The sequence below is a fragment of the Ailuropoda melanoleuca genome, unplaced genomic scaffold (genome assembly GCF_002007445.2).
Source record: "Ailuropoda melanoleuca isolate Jingjing unplaced genomic scaffold, ASM200744v2 unplaced-scaffold6751, whole genome shotgun sequence".
NCBI classification, from domain to species: domain Eukaryota; kingdom Metazoa; phylum Chordata; class Mammalia; order Carnivora; family Ursidae; genus Ailuropoda; species Ailuropoda melanoleuca.
The window spans coordinates 27,932-45,139 of NW_023242181.1; the positions used below are offsets into that span (position 1 = coordinate 27,932).

The 17,208-nt window shown below is 38.6% G+C and overlaps 2 protein-coding genes across 2 annotated transcripts; both read right to left on the bottom strand.

The window, feature by feature from the left end:
• Positions 1 to 4,652: 4,652 nt before the first annotated feature.
• On the bottom strand, positions 4,653 to 5,543 carry LOC105235204 (olfactory receptor 11G2-like). Its single transcript, XM_019793979.2, has one exon. It carries the CDS (start codon positions 5,541 to 5,543, stop codon positions 4,653 to 4,655), a length of 891 nt encoding a protein of 296 aa, XP_019649538.2.
• Positions 5,544 to 16,016: 10,473 nt separating this feature from the next.
• Positions 16,017 to 16,963, bottom strand: LOC100476184 (olfactory receptor 11H6). The gene is given in 4 exon segments (XM_011218157.3): positions 16,017 to 16,266; positions 16,268 to 16,328; positions 16,331 to 16,723; positions 16,726 to 16,963. Coding segments are annotated over 4 exon segments (942 nt in total).
• Between the last annotated feature and the right edge of the window lie 245 nt (positions 16,964 to 17,208).

Genomic DNA, 17,208 nt, shown 5'->3' on the forward strand with positions numbered 1-17,208 from the left:
AAAAAAAAAAAAAAAAAAAAAGAAGCCTTCCCAAACTATACTATTTAAAAGAGCAGCCCCCCACTCCCATTATTATCTGTTCCCTTCACCTGCTTTATTTTTCTTCCAAGTATTTATCACCATCAGAATTATATTGTATTCTAGGGGCACCTGGCTGCCTCAGTCAGTGGAGCATGTGACTCTTGATCTTAGGATTGTGAGTTTGAGCCCCACGTTGGAGACAGAGATTACTTAAACAAATTAATTAAAAGAAATATATTGTATTCTAGATACTTCTTTCTCTATATATTTATTTCTGGCTCCTCATACTAGAACGTGAACTTCATGAGAGCTAGATATCATTACTATACCCTCAATGCCCAGAGAAATGCCTAACACACAGCAGGAGCTCAATAAACGTTTGTTGAATGGACTTGTTAATGAAATAAACAATTATTTGAGTTCCTACTATAGAAGAAGCCATTCTGGAACAGTGAAAAGATAGTATAACTTATATTCCCTGCTTTCAGGAAACTTACAATATAGCTGATAGGAAAGTGAAAAAAAAAATAACACAAATGATGCTGTAACAAATACCCAAAAGGCAGTCTGATTATGAGTGAACATCTGGCAAAACTCAAAAAGGCTATGACTTTAGAAAAGAGTATTATGATGAGTTATATTGGGCAACAAAATTTCAAGAACAGCATGATGGTGCCTAAAAATGGGCAAGTTATTATTAAAACAATTTTAAGCTCAGATTGTAAAACTAAGATTGTACTACATTAATCAGGGAAAGTGAACCGACCGTAGTAATTGGACATATTTTTAATAAGGTTCTAGATTGAGGACAACTTAAGAGGAAACTTGAATTACATACAAACTAAAGAATTTGGACATGACTAATCACATGCAACTTCTGCTAGCATAATCTTGTCTAACTGCTGACCCTTTCTCTCTAGAATACCACCTCCCCCAGGTGGCTGCTCAAATCACTGTCTTCAGACTTTTCAAAAATCCTATCACATTGGTATTGTTCTCTTCTTCAGTACCACTTGGTTTTTGTTTCCTGTTCTCAAATGTCTTATCTTCTCCAAATCACCGTGCAATAAGATCATTATAACAGGATAAATATTTGCCACTCTTTTTATAGTCATCTGTTATTACTTTCCTATTTTCTATGCATTCCACAAGTCTGAAGGCTCATTATTCCACATTTGACTTTAATTTTCTTGGGTGCTTTTCTTGTTTTGAGTTCTTATGCTGTTTTTAAGGCCAAGGTTTCTTTTTGGTGACCTAAGCTAATGGCTGCTTTTAGGTGTTCTAAAACTGTTAAGACAATGGTTTTTCAAACTTTTTTGACCACAACCCAAGGGAATAAATTCATCCAAAATTGTGCCCAGGACACACATTCATATACAACTGAAACAGAGGTTTCTTAAAACAACACCATCCTTATCACAAATAATGCAATTCTTTTTTTTAATAAAATTTTTTATTATGTTATGTTTGTCACCATACAGTACATCCCAAGTTTTTGATGTAAAGTTCCATGATTCATTATTTGCATATAACACCCAGTGCACCATGCAATATGTGCTCTCCTCAATACCCATCACCAACCTATCCCATTCCCCCACCCCCTCCCCTCTGAAGCCCTCAGTTTGTTTCCCAGAGTCCATAGTCTCTCATGGTTCATTCCCCCTTCTTTTTACCTGCCCCTTCCTTCTTCCCTTTCTTCTCCTACCGATATTCCTACTTCTTATGTTCCATAGATGAGTGAAACCATATGATAATGGTCTTTCTCTGCTTGACTTATTTCACTTAGCATTATCTCCTCCAGTCCCATCCATGTTGCTGCAAATGTTGTGAAACCGTTCTTTTTGATGGCTGAGTAATGTTCCATTGTATATATGGACAAAGTTGGTACAGCCACTTTGGAAAACAGTATGGAGGTCCCTTAAAAAGTTAAAAATTGAGCTACACTATGATCCAGCAATTGCACTACTGGGGATTTACCCCAAAGATACAGACATAGTGAAGAGAGGGGCCATACGCACCCCAAAGTTCATAGCAGCATTTTCCACAATAGCCAAATTGTGGAAGGAGCCAAGATGCCCTTCTACAGATGATTGGATTAACAAATAATGCATTTCTCTCCTACTTTATCCCATTCCATTTCTAGGGACACATTTCATAAAGCCTCAAAATGAATAACTGGTGGGGTGATTCGTTGCATCTAGATAGACTGACAGTATCTGTGGTCTCTATGATCAAAAGATGCCTTTCTAATCAGACTGAAAATGATTATTTATATATTCTTTACAGGAGGACAGTTAAATTAGTTAGTGATGCCATTTGGAAAACTGTGTTCACAGAAAACTAGGACTCAAAACAGTTTTTTCTCTTTAGTCTTTTCTCTTCCGATGTTTTCCTCATCATTGAACTCATAAGCACCTTCTTACGGTCAAATGCTATTTGCTCAATATTATTACGATCATCAGAAAAGCTCATTATTATTCAAATTTAATTGTAATTTGTTTACCAAAATATTCATTATAATCAAAAAAATTGATTTCAAGTGCTTAGTCAACAAACAGTTCTATCTTATTCACCTCCAGTCAGATTTATAAATGTATTAACTTCTGGAAAGTTTGTGTGCTTTTCTTCCTTAGCTTTTTCATACTTTTCAAAGGTCAACAGTTTCAGTTGTTGAGTGTCATTAAGTCTAAGATGATTAGAGAAACACTCCAGATCCCTCTTATGGCAGGGCCTGCTGTTGCCCACCCAAAGTGCATACACCTTTTCCTTAGCACAGGAAACCTGATTTGTTCAGAGTAGGAATGAGTCCTGCTAAAAACATTCACTTCTTCAGCTTTCTTGAAGCTAGTTTGGTCATATGACATAGTTCTCACCAGTGAGGCCTGGGGGTTTCTCGGGAGTTTTTTGCTTTCCTGGAAGTTGAAATAGCAGTTTCAAGTTCCTCTAACCTGGAATGGGGAAATGCCTGGATGTTTAGCAGCCATCTTGTAACCATGAGTAACAAATATGAGAATGAGGATTTATAAGCACAGATCCAACACAGAGTGGTATATAAATAATGTGTGCATGTGTGTGTACATATATTTGTTTGAAACTTTATTTTTTAGAGCAGTTGTCTTATGTTCACAGCAATTTCCAATATGTCCCCTAACTCCACACATGCATTACCTTTCCTATTATCAACATCCCCCACCAGAGTGATATATCTGTTATAAGTGATGAACCCACATTGACACATAATCACCCAGAGTCCATAGTTTACATTAGGGTTCACTCTTGGTGTTGTCCATTCTATGGGTTTGAACAAATTTATAATGACATGTATCCACCAAACAAAACAAAACAAAACAAAGAATTTAGGATTTATCCCCAAAAATCTGTGTAAGTAGAGAGGAGATAAGGATTGGTGAACTTATGGAAAGGAGGGTTAGGTTTCACTTTACAGGTATGGAGTGCTAAGACCTGGACAAAAATGATCAGTGAAGATGACAAAAGATCACAGGGAAGATGCCGCAGAATTTAATGGCAATAGGATTGTTAAAATTTTAGGTTCAGGTTGTAGATCAGTGGAGCCATTAGCAAATAAGTACAGCAAGAGCTAATTTAAAAGGAGGTCATCAAATTTAGGATCAGACATTTGAATTTGAAGTAGATTTTCATGAAAAAAAAATCCAGCAGAAGGTTGCAGTTATTTGACTAGGATTGAAGTACAGCCAGTATTGGCGTTATCCTAGGAGAAAGTTTTAGCCCAAGGTCTCTTCATGAGGTGCAATACTTTAAGTTAAATGACCACTCCAGAAAATATGAAATTAGAGAATAAAAATCACCTCTGGATAATATTTATCCAGAATTTTACAGAGAACTATGAATGTAAGTGAACCCTAGACCTGGACGGTAGTGATCTCACAAAGTCTAGAGCTCTTTGGCCTACATGGAGTATTAAGTAACTTCCATGTGTCTGCATATGGAGGATTAGACCTACCTCCTAAAGTGAAAGCATTGGCAAAATGTGAGAGTCAATCAAGTCAATATAACCTTACTAGGTACCCTAGTTGGTGTCCAAAACTATACTTGGAATTATGGAATATACCAAAGCAGTGCTTTAAAATTGTCACGGATGTTGAAGGTTTTTTTTAAAAAATCTGGTTAACTATGAGTGATTATTGGTTAATTATGCACGTGAATGTAACACATTGAACATTTGCTATGCTCTAAAAAACAAAAACAAAAACTGGCTCTGATGAAAGCAGAATTTGAAAATTTTGAAATACATCAAGTAGTTTGTAATGAAAACCAAAAGATAAACTAAAAACTGAGTCATAAAGAAATACATGAAAATCTTACTAAGTTGTATTTCAAAATAAAGTCTATCTAAAGTACAGACATATCTGGAACATAGCAGCAACAACTTCCTAAGATTCAAATCATGAGTGTGATTTAAAAATCATCTTCCCAATATATGAAGATAAAATCAAATGAAGGGAAAAAGCATAATCTCATTTGTTTTGTTATGTTCCATTCTCCTAAAACATTAATGATGCAGTATATTAAATTCAACTTTTGAATCCTTTAGACATTTCCCACAATAACACATTCATAATTTTCTTCAATGCCTCCTATATATCTTTGTTTCAGAAGTTGTAAATCAGGGGATTAAAGAATGGAGTTTCCAAAGCATAGAACAAGGTCACAAATTTCTGCAACCCAGGATAGTCCCCAGAACCTGGGCTAGCATACATCACCATGACTGAGCCATAGAACAGACACACCACAGCAAGGTGGGAGGCACAAGTAGAGAAAGCCTTATGCCTTCCTGAGCCTGGGGGTACTTCCAGCACCACACTTAGGACACAGATGTAAGTGCCAAGGACATATAGGAAGGTGAGAAAGATGATGAGAGAGCTAATGATACCACAGATCAGAGTAATTCCAGATACTGAAGCACAGGACAATGCCAGCAAAGGTGCAAGATCACAGAGAAAATGGTCAATGGTGTTTGGACCACAGAATGGTACCTGAGATATTAGAGTCAAAGGAGTCAGTAACCAGAGAAAGCCCCCTGCCCAGCAGAAGACCACTAACCAAGCACATAGGTGGTGGGTCATTATGGTAGGATAGTGCAAAGGACTACAAATGGCAAGAAATCGATCAAAAGACATCACTGACAGAAATAAGCCCTCAGCAGCACGCATGGAGAAGAAGAAGTAGAACTGGAATAGGCAGCCAGCATAGGAGGTGCTCTTGGTCTGGGAGATAATGTTGGCCAACATTTTGGGCACATCAGAACTGACATAGCAGATCTCCAGGAAAGAGAAGTTGGCCAGGAGGATGTACATGGGTGTGTGGAGTTTCTGGCTTGACCACACAGCACAGATGATGGATGTGTTCCCCATGAGAGTCAGAAGGTAGATGAGGGAGAAGATGACAAAGAGGAGGACCTGGATGTCTCTGTGACAGGGAAATCCTAAGAGGATGAACTCACTCACAGACCCAGAGATGTTAGTAGTGTCCAAGGTCCTCATTAGTCTGACCTGTGGAAGTGACAGAGACAGTAAGAACCACAGAAATATTTACACTATTTTTCTTCTTCCTGGTAAAGAGATACATGTTTATTTTCCTCAATTCAGGCTTGTGATATTACTATCATCCCTTTGGAAGTGTAAGTCATTCTTTCCTCTTCATTTCCTTCCTCCCTTATTTATTCAATAAACATTTATTTTGCTTATAGTCTTGCCAGGGATTCTTCTAGGAGATAGGAAAAAGAAATAAAAATGTAAAGTACCTGTTCTTTGGAGCTTATGTCAAATATCTTTTGTTCAAAGCAACTTCAAACAATACATGCATGGCTCCAGAATTTCTACATAAAGGGAGTTTAGGAGCTTCAATCTGATTGGAAGAGAGCTAAGGAGATTTACCTTGGAACCTCATTTGCATAAAAAGGAAACTGTTTTTACTTAGATTGTATGATCATTTGTGGCAAGTTCTTTTTTTTTAAGATTTTATTTATTTATGTGACAGAGAGACAGCCAGCGAGAGAGGGAACACAGCAAGGGAGTGGGAGAGGAAGAAGCAGGCTCCCAGTGGAGGAGCCCGATGTGGGACTCGATGTGGGACTCGATGTGCGACTCAATCCCGGAACGCTGGGACTACGCCCTGAGCCAAAGGCAGACGCTTAACGACTGAGCCACCCAGGCGCCCCCATTTGTGGCAACTTCTTGTAGAGCGGATACAGAATATGGAGTGATGTTAGCATCCCTCCACCTATATCACGGTGCTGCCACTCACAGTAACGATGGCATATGACAAATCAAAACAAAATAATTTCTTGTCATGTAAGACATGAATATGCTCAGTTAGAAAAAATAAGGAAAGGCTTTTGAAAAGCGACACGGACCTTAGCAAAAGAGCAGCAATGGAGGCAAAACCTTAATAACATATAATAATAATGAGAAAAGATTTGGATACAAGACGTTATGTTTAAAGAAAAGTCCAAGAGAGTGGAGATTAGAATACTTGTAAAGGAATAGTGAGATAAAAATTTCAAAGATGGGGCCATGTGGCAGACTGCCAGTCTAGTTCAGGCTTAATTTCCTAGTCAGTGGAAAACAACTGGAGCTAGTCTAGTAGAAGAGTAAAAGGATCAAAGGTTTATGGAAGCTACACTTGTAAGACAATTTCTCAATTAGAAGGTAAAGAATTTAGCAGGAAACTATTAGAAAGCTATTTCAGTAGACCAAGGAAAAAGCATGAAGAGTCTGAACTAGGGTACTATATAAGCAAAGAGATACCAAGAATGGATTCAAGAGATGTGCAATGGTAGAAACCTAAGCTCGTGGTCTTTAAAATCAACAGAGGCAATTAAATGCTGCTCAAGGAGCCAAGAAGACACAGAAAAGAGAGACTGCCTATTCCATTTGCCTGTCATACTCTTCAGCTCTATTCTGATTACACTTGACTATTGTATTTCATTAACTAAATTAGCTTCCACTTACAAAGTTTTCTCCTCCTACAAGCCACACACAATGGGTGTTGATTTGCTGCTGTCACCTGTGTGAAAGAACATAGTAAACAAGAGAGTTGTCTAAATTATTGCCACAGTGTTAAAGAAAAATGTTCCCATTTTCCTATCAGCTAAGAATACAGTTCTTTTGAAGATGAGCTGCAAAGACAAGATGATAATTTGACAAAAACATTTCCCTAATCCCATGTCTAATATGGTTTATATAACAGAAATGGTATTCATAAAGGAAAATAATCACGAAATTTTTGCCCTTTTTCATAGCAATATATACAACAAAATGGGCACTGAGACAGGAAAAAAAGTCACTGTTCCATGTGCCCAGACGTACTTATCCCAATGCAGCCCAGAAGTCAGGGTGTCAGCTCCTTGGTAGAACACTTTTCGGTACCTTTTTTACAAAGACCCCTTTCAGGTTTTACTCAGAAAATAGAGCAAGGCACAAATCTCTCCCTCCCCCATTACTTATCCCTTCCAGACTGTGAAGCCTATCTCCAGAGACCTCAACCCCAGGAGCAATGGGAGCAATTATTGTGCATCATAGAGACAGGGGCATGTTTCATCTTCAGTGATTATCATATTGGAGATGAAAACTGCATGAATGTGCACACACTCATCTGTGCAATCACTCACACACACACACGTGCATGTGCGTGCATACACACATTCTAAACTATCACAGTATTATTCCCTCCAGGGTTCCCTCTCTTAAACTTAATAAATTACTTTTTAGCTAACAAAATTTTTTGAAATGATATGCACATTACTTTCAAGCTTTGTTAGAAATAGAGTCCCCCATTCCTGTTTTCCAAATGGCAGTTTAAAGATCTTGTCCACTATATACAGAATGAGCATATTCTTAAACATCCACAGAGCTACCAATTTCCATTCTTTTCAAACTCCTTAATTTCACATGTATATCAAATAGAGCAGATGTTGGCCAACTAAGAAGTTAAGACACTGAATGTATGATGGAGACAAATTAATTTCCTCTTCTTCAACTCAAGGACACATTTTTCCTAAGCCTTCCTTGTAGATAGGCATGCTCATGCAACTGTGTCCTAGTCAGCAGAATGTAATTAAAAATGATGTGCAATACTTTATGCTTCACCCAGGCACGGTCCTTGATGATCTCTGATATAATTAAGTATGTTGACCTAGGAAGCTGAGTTTTGAAGATGACGACACCATGGATGGAAAACAGCCTGAGTTCCAGAATCATCATTTGAAAAACAATTGCCTGTCAATCAGGAACACCCATTCGGACTTTAAGTAAGCAGTAAACACCTTTAATATTTGATCCACCAAAAAGAGAAGGCTGTTTGGAGAATAATAATGTGAATAATTGAATCAAATATTTACCTTTTGATAAATGTATGAAGAAAACAATCTGTGGGTGACTATATTAAAATGTATATATTTGTGAGCTTATTCCCTCCAATTTTTTAATTCTAAAACAGCAAAGAAAAATTTAAAAACAGTGTTTGTGAAGGGTATATTCTGAGAAATAAAAACTGTGAGTCATAGAGTGAGTGCATCCTAAATTTAGGTCAATGTAGCCACATTTCCCTCCAAAGACATTTCAGAGCTTTCTTCATCACTGTTACTTGTCTCTCTGTCCTTAACAGCAAGGCCCAGCTTTTCATACTGTGCTGCTGTTCTCGTTCTGCAAACTAGATATATAACAACACTATTTTATGGCTGCATTATGATGATGTCTGTCAGTGTCAACTGAAAGAACATGGAATCTATTCTTAAGACTCTTCATCCAAGGTGACCCAATGTCGACCCTTCAGACATAAAATCTATATCCCCAAGAACACAAAAATAATGACCACACTAAATAAATACCTGCAGAACTGTATTAACTACCCACAAGCCATTAGAGGACCAGCCTAGCTCTCCTGCTGTTTTAATAGCACATCTGAGGGATACAGGATTCTTTAGAACTCACTAGACCTGTCACTAAACTAGGTTATTACCCTTAGAACTCTTACACATCTTACAAATCACACATCTGTTGGAGAACTTTTTATATTCTGATCTCTAAAGATGGGTTTCAGATTTCTAGCACATGCCTTTTTGACCTCTTTACACAGGGTTCTTTTCAGTGGCTCATGAGAGCTGTATAACCCCTAACACAGACTTTACCATACAATCTATATGCAACAGCAAAAAGGCCCCGTGGAGGTACGCTACAAACAGAAGACTTGAGGTAATGTGAAGGAGATGCTGTTCTTATTATCATTGTCATTATTACTTTTTAAATTGTTCTCAGATCCCAAATATGCGGTTGTACCCAGGAATTATTCCACTGTTTGGAGTCTAAGGTGAATGAAAAGCTCAGAATTTCCATTTGGACATGTTCAATTAGAAATGAAGTATGATTTTTTAAAAGATTTTATTTATTTATTTGAGAGAGAGAGAGTGACAAAGGTAGTGAGAGAGTACAAGCAGGGAGAGTGGGAGAGGGAGAAGCAGACTCCCCACTGAGCAGGGAACCCAACACGGGGCTCGATCCCAGGACCTGATGCTTAATGACTGAGCTACCCAGGTGCCCCCAAAATATGATTTTAATTGAACAGCTACCCAACTGAAATATCAAGCTACTAACCTTAAACTGACAATATTAGTGTAAAACAGATTTCCCACCTTGACTCTGTAAGACTCTGAGATGTCAGCTGTTCTCAAGAGGAATCTGAAATTCTCAAAAGATTGAGTCAGAGCACCTGGGTGGCTCAATCTTTAAGTGTCTGCCTTCGGCTCACAACATGAACCCAGGATTCTGGGATTGAGCCCCGCATGGGGCTCCCTGCTCAAGAGGAAGCCTGCTTCTCCCTCTCCCACTCCCCTTGCTTGTGTTCCCTCTCTTGCTGTCTCTGTCAAATAAAAATAAAATCTTAAAAAAAAAAAGATTGAGTCAATACCACTAATCTGAATTCATCTTCTTCTTCAAGTTAATTGGATAGCCTACACTACCTTTGATGAGAGAAGGAGCTATCCTGTGGCACTGAATGACACAGAATCTAAACAGAGGCCAGATTTTCAAAAATGCAAATATGATCCTGTCATTTCCTTGCTTTCAATCCTTAAATACGTCCTTCTCCCCTACAAGATCAAGTTCAATCTCATTAGTGTCTCTAAGTTCCTGCCTCCCTAAGCCCATCTCCTTTCAGGACACCACCATCCATGCACTCTATGCTCAGTCATACATGTTGTATATGCTACTCCTTCTGCTTTTAATGCCATCATCCACTCTCCTCCTTCTTTTCTATCTAGAAAACTTCCAGCTTGTCATTCAAGATCCAGCTGATTTGTCAACTTCTCTGTGAAACCCTCCCTAACCTATACTCTTAGTCCAACACTGTTTTTCTTTTCTCTGGCACCCAAAGCATTCCTCTCTCTTTGCAGTTTTTTTTTTTTTTGGTTGTTGTTGTTATTGTTGTTTTGTTTAGTTTTTTGGATTGTTAATAGATCTGTGCCCACGTAGGTAAAAAATTCCTTAAGAACAAGGATTCTATCATATGCATACGTTCTCCACATCTTCACAAACATCTGTTGTTTCCTGGCTTGTTAGCTATTCTGACTGCTGTGAGGTGGTATCTCATTGTGTTTTTTTTTTTTTAAAGATTTTATTTATTTATTCGACAGAGATAGAGACAGCCAGCGAGAGAGGGAACACAAGCAGGGGGAGTGGGAGAGGAAGAAGCAGGCTCATAGCAGAGGAGCCTGATGTGGGGCTCGATCCCATAACGCCGGGATCACGCCCTGAGCCGAAGGCAGACGCTTAACCGCTGTGCCACCCAGGCGCCCCCTCATTGTGGTTTTGATTAGTATTTCCCTGATGCCCAGTGATGTTGAACACTTTTTCATGTGTCTGTTGGCCAGTTCTTTGTCTTCTTTGCAGAAATGTCTCTTCATGACTTCTGCCCATTTCTTGGATTATTTGTTCTTTGGGTGTTGAGTTTGATAAGTTGTTAATAGATTTTAGATACAACGCCTTTATCTGATATGTAATTGGCAAATACATTCTCCCATTCTGTTGGTTGTCTTTTGGTTTTGTTGACTGTTTCCTTTGCTGTGCAAAAGCTTTTTATCTTGGTAAAGTCCCAATAGTTCATCTTTGCCTTTGTTTCCCTTGCCTTGCAGACATGTCTAGCAAGAAGTTGCTGCAGCTGAGGTCAAAGAGGTTGCTGCCTGTGTTCTCCTCTAGGATTTTGATGGATTCCTGTCTCACATTTAGGTCTTTCATCCATTTGGAGTTTATTTTTGTGTATGGTGTGAGAAAATTGTCCAGTTTCATTCTTCTGCATGTGGCTGTCCAAATTTCCCAACACCATGTGTTAAAGATAATGTCTTTTTTCCATTGGATATTCTTTCCTGCATTGTCAAAGATTTGAAAAAAGAAGAAGAAGTTTTTGCAGGCCCCAGAGTTCCATGTGTAAGACCACACATCCTCTGGCCCATGCATCACCATCAGCAAGACTAGAGAGGAATGCCGAGCCTCTGCTATCTTCTAGTAATTTCACCCTCTTCTCCCTCCGCATCAACCTTTCTATACCAGCTGCTATGGAGAGAGAGCATCAGTACAAATTCCATTGTGCTCCTTTTCCCAAAACGGCCCTGATCTGACTCCACTAGTAACGAAAAGAGGGTCTTCCCTGTCTCTTTTGCTGCTTCCAGGTTTTTATTGCTCCCTCCTCTCTAAAAGCTGCTTTGAAGTTCAATCTCCCCCAAAAAAATAAAAAAAATAAAGTGCAATCTCCATTTAGAGGAAGAGGACAAGGGAAGGGACACGGCACAAAGAAAACACAGTAAGTCATTTATCTAAGGTTACTAATTGAAAGTTTCTGATCTACTAAATCTAATTCACCCCATCCATACCCACACTCATTACCAAGGAGAACGTAAGAAGCCATACACCTGCACTGTCCGTTACGGTAACCACTAGCTACCTGTGGCTATTGACACTCAAAACATGACTGGTCCAAACTGAGATGGGCCATAAGTATAAAATTCAGCCCAGTTTTCACGACTTAGTATAAAAAATTAAAACAAAATGTCTGGTTAATAATTTTATATTGATTATATGTTAAAACAGAACAGGAGAGGCTCTGCCTGTGAGACCTAAAAAGTGGGCAATACCGGGCTGCCTCAACAGCAAATTCTTTCATGTGCCAAGAGTTTGCACACCTCAGGGGGCTTGATCTTACATCCCAGAACCAAAATTATCCCTTTCTTTAATTTTATCCCTAGTGATAATGCAGTTTCTAACAATCATGTACTCTAGGGTGGAAGAAATTCCCTGAGGTGGCAGGCAGCCTTGGAGGAAGGGGAGTGGCTGCCTCCTTGAGACCTCTCTGTGTCCTCAAAGAGCAAAGCAAAGGGGCACCTGGGAGGGCAGAGTGCTGCTGCAGTTGGGGAGTGGAGAAGTATTTGTGACTTGAAGGGAAAGATCCTACCCCATCTGTAGTTTTAATTACTGAGAAAAAAACTATCACAGCAACATCACAGAGGAAAAGAAAACACACACACAGACAAGATTGCAGCAGCGGGGGTTACTGGAAATTTTTTTTATAATCATATTTTTTTATTATATTATGTTAGTCACCATACAGTACATCCCTGGTTTTTGATGTAAAGTTCAATGATTCATTAGTCGCGCATAACAACCAGTGCACCATGCAATACCTGCCCTCCTTACTACCGATGACCAGCCTATCCAATTCCCCCACCCCCTCCCCTCTGAAGCCCTCAGTTTGTTTCCCAGAGTCCATAGTCTCTCATGATTCACTCCCCCTCTGATTACACCCCCTTTCTTTATCCCTTTCTTCTCCTACTGATCTTCCTAGCTCTTATGTTCCACAGATGAGAGAAACCATATGATAATTGTCTTTCTCTGCTTGACTTATTGCACTTAGCATTATCTCCTCCAGGGCCGGGAAATGTTAACATGATAACAATCCAAATAAAAAACAACTGGCATTGGTAGTATGCTTTACATGTTAAAATTATTTTTAATTGTGGTAAAATACACATGACATCAAACAAATCTTAACAATTTTTTAAGTGGCATTAAGTACATTCACATTGTTGAGCAATCATCACGGCCATCCATCTCCAGAAAATTTTCATCTTCCCAAGCAGAAAATGTGTATCTGTTGACCAATAATTCCACGCACTCCCCCAGCCTCTGGCAACCACCATTCCACTTTTTTTTAAATTTTATTTTATTTTACCCTGGCAAAAACTAAGCAAAGAATCAAAGGCTTTGAATGCCATACTCGACGAGTTGGACCTCATAGATATATATAGAACACTACACCCCAGAACCAAAGAATACTCATTCTATTCAAATGCCCATGGAACATTCTCAAGAATAGATCATGCTCTGGGACACAAAACAGGTCTCAGCCAATACCAAAAGATTGAAATTATCCCCTGCATATTCTCAGACCACAACGCTCTGAAATTGGAACTCAACCACAAGGAAAAACCTGGAAGAAACTCAAACACTTGGAGGCTAAGAACCATCCTGCTCAAGAATGACTCGATAAACCAGGAAATCAAAAAACAAATTAAACAATTTATGGAGACCAACGAGAATGAATACACAACGGTCCAAAACCTATGGGATACTGCAAAGGCAGTCCTAAGGGGGAAATACATAGCCATCCAAGCCTCACTCAAAAGAATAGAAAAATCTAAAATGCAGTTTCTATATTCTCACCTCAAGAAACTGGAACAGCAACAGAGGGACAGGCCTAACCCACTGACAAGGAAGGAGTTGACCAAGATTAGAGCAGAAATCAATGAATTAGAGACCAGAACCACAGTAGAGCAGATCAACAGGACTAGAAGCTGGTTCTTTGAGAGAATCCATAAAATTGATAGACCACTGGCAAAACTTGTCCAAAAACAAAGAGAAAGGACTGAGATTATTAAAATTATGACTGAAAAGGGAGAGGTCACGACCAGCACCATTGAAATTGCAAGGATTATTAGAAACTTTTATCAACAGCTATATGCCAAAAAACTAAACAATCTGGAAGAGATGGAGGCCTTCCTGGAAACCTATAAACTACCAAGACTGAAACAGGAAGAAATAGATTTCTTAAATAGGCCAATTAACTATGAAGAAATTGAGTCAGTGATAAACAACCTTCCAAATAATAAAACTCCAGGCCCAGACGGTTTTCCTGGGGAATTCTACCAAACATTCAAAGAAGAAATAATACCTATTCTCCTAAAGCTATTTCAAAAAATAGAAACAGAAGGAAAGCTACCAAACTCATTCTATGAGGCTAATATTACCTTGATCCCCAAACCAGGCAAAGACCCCCTCAAAAAGGAGAATTACAGACCGATTTCTCTAATGAATATGGATGCCAAAATCCTCAACAAGATCCTTGCTAATAGAATCCAACAGTACATTAAAAGGATTATCCATCATGACCAAGTGGGATTCATACCTGGGATGCAAGCATGGTTCAACACTCGCAAATCAATCAATGTGATACATCATATCAACAAGAAAAGACTCAAGAACCATATGATCCTCTCAATTGATGCAGAAAAAGCATTTGACAAAATACAGCATCCTTTCCTGATTAAAACCCTTCAGAGTGTAGGAATAGAGGGTACATTTCTCAATCTCATAAAAGCCATCTATGAAAAGCCTACTGCAAGCATTATTCTCAATGGGGAAAAGCTGGAAGCCTTTCCCTTAAGATCAGGAACACGACAAGGATGCCCACTCTCGCCACTATTATTCAACATAGTACTAGAAGTCCTTGCAACAGCAATCAGAAGACAAAAAGGGATCAAAGGTATCCAAATCGGCAAAGAAGAAGTCAAACTGTCTCTCTTTGCAGATGACATGATACTCTATATGGAAAACCCAAAGGAATCCACTCCCAAACTATTAGAAGTTATAGAACAATTCAGTAAGGTGGCAGGATACAAAATCAATGCCCAGAAATCAGTTGCATTTCTACACGAATAACGAGACTGAAGAAAGAGAAATTAGGGAATCCATCCCATTTACAAAAGCACCAAAAACCACTTTCTGTCTCTGTGAATTTGAGGACTTTACAAAAGTGAGATCATACAAGCTGGTCATCCATGTTTCAGAATTTCCTTTCTTTGTAAGGCTGGATAATATCACGTTGTGTGTATACACCACATTTTGTTGATCCATTCACCTGTTGATGTGTATTTGAACTGCTTCCATCTTTTGGCTCTAGGTTGCATTTTACAAATACTTTTATATATGATTGCTCATTTGATCCACATTAGAAAACCCCAAAATGTCCTTTTTAAAAACTGGGAATGAAAATTTTGATTTGTTGAGGTGGAACCAGAACACGGTCCTCATCAATCTTCATTTAACAAATCATTGTCATCATTTTCATAATACAAAAAAATGTAGGGGGGTGGGGCAGAAACAATTCTTGTTTTGATTTGCATTTACATAGACTTCTTTCAAGAATCAAAACATTTTTTTCCTTAAAAACAGGCACTTTTCCCCTTATATAAATATAATAGGATCATTTAAAAGCTTGGAAAAAAGAAACTGCTGAAGCTCATAACTTGGCAACAGTAGCTAATGACAATAAATTTGAATTAATTGTTATCAATAATAGTATATTACATTACATAATATTTAATGAGTGACGGGCACTATTTTAAATACTTCCAAATATTAACTCATTTAATCCCTAACACTCTATGATGCAGACATGAATATTAAGATCATCTTCAGTTAAAATTGGGAAAATAGACAAATAACAATTTGAGTAATTTACCCTTAGTCACTCAATCAATACAAAATAGAGACAAGCTTTGAATTTTAAGAATTCTCATGTGGACACATTTATTCTAGATCTAGCACCTTTTCTTACTTTTAAGTATAATTTTTCTAGATTCTTTACAACAGGACTCAAAAGGAATTTTATCTCACCAAACCGTCTCCCATTCAGGAATTATTTCCAACTTTACACATAACTTTCCTGAGGGCAGTCTTCATCTCCTTATTCCTGAGGCTGTAGATCAGAGGGTTTAAAAGTAGAGTTGCAATTGAGTAGAACATTGTCAAGAACTTCTGCATACCAGGCTGGTTGGCTGCCCCTGGGCTTACATACATCACCATGACTGAGCCATAAAACAGGGACACCACTATCAGGTGGGAAGCACATGTGGAGAAGGCCTTTGTCCTACTTGAACCTTGGAACCTAAACCACAGCTCGAAGGACCAAGATGTAGGACACAAGGTGTAGAACAAAGTTATAAATGTTATCACAGCACTAAAAATGCTACAAGTCAGCATTGTCTTGGGGACATGTACACATGATATGGCCAGCATTGCCCCAAGATCGCAGAGGTAGTGATCAATGACATTTGAACCACAAAATGGAACTTGGGAGATAAGGGTGGCTGGGGTTACCAACCAGAGGAAGCCACCCACCCAGCAAGCAGACACAAGCATTCCGCAGACTTCCCTGGTCATTATGGTGGAATAATGCAGTGGATGGCAGATGGCAACATACCTATCAAGTGCCATGAGGGCCAGGAAGAAAAGTTCTGTGGCTCAAAGAGAGAGGAAGATGTAGAACTGTAAGATGCAGCCATTATAGGAGATGGTCTTGGTTTTGGATAGGAAGTTGAACAACATGTTGGGCACATTGAATTGATGTAGCAGATCTCCAGGAAAGAGAAGTTGGATAATAAAGTATACATAGGAGTGTGGAGTGGCTGGTTCCACCACACAGTGCAGATGATAGCACTGTTGCCCAACAAAGTCAAGATGTAGATGATGGAGAACAAAACAAAAAGGAGAATTTCTACCTCTTGACTATATAGGAAACCCAGGAGGATTAATTCATGAATGATAGCAGTGCCATCATTGTTAGGCAAAACATGCATTTCTCTCTAACCTAACATGTACACAGACATAATCAGAACCACATATTGAGAGTCTCCTATTNGACATAATCAGAACCACGTATTGAGAGTCTCCTATTTTATCCAGCCCTCCATAATACCTCAATTTCTCATCAGAACTAGGTGGTATTAGAAGTAGAGAATAAAATGAATTATTAATATTCAGTCAACATGAAGAATTTTTTTCAAAATAGCTCTGTTGGAAGACAAATAGAAAAACACCACTG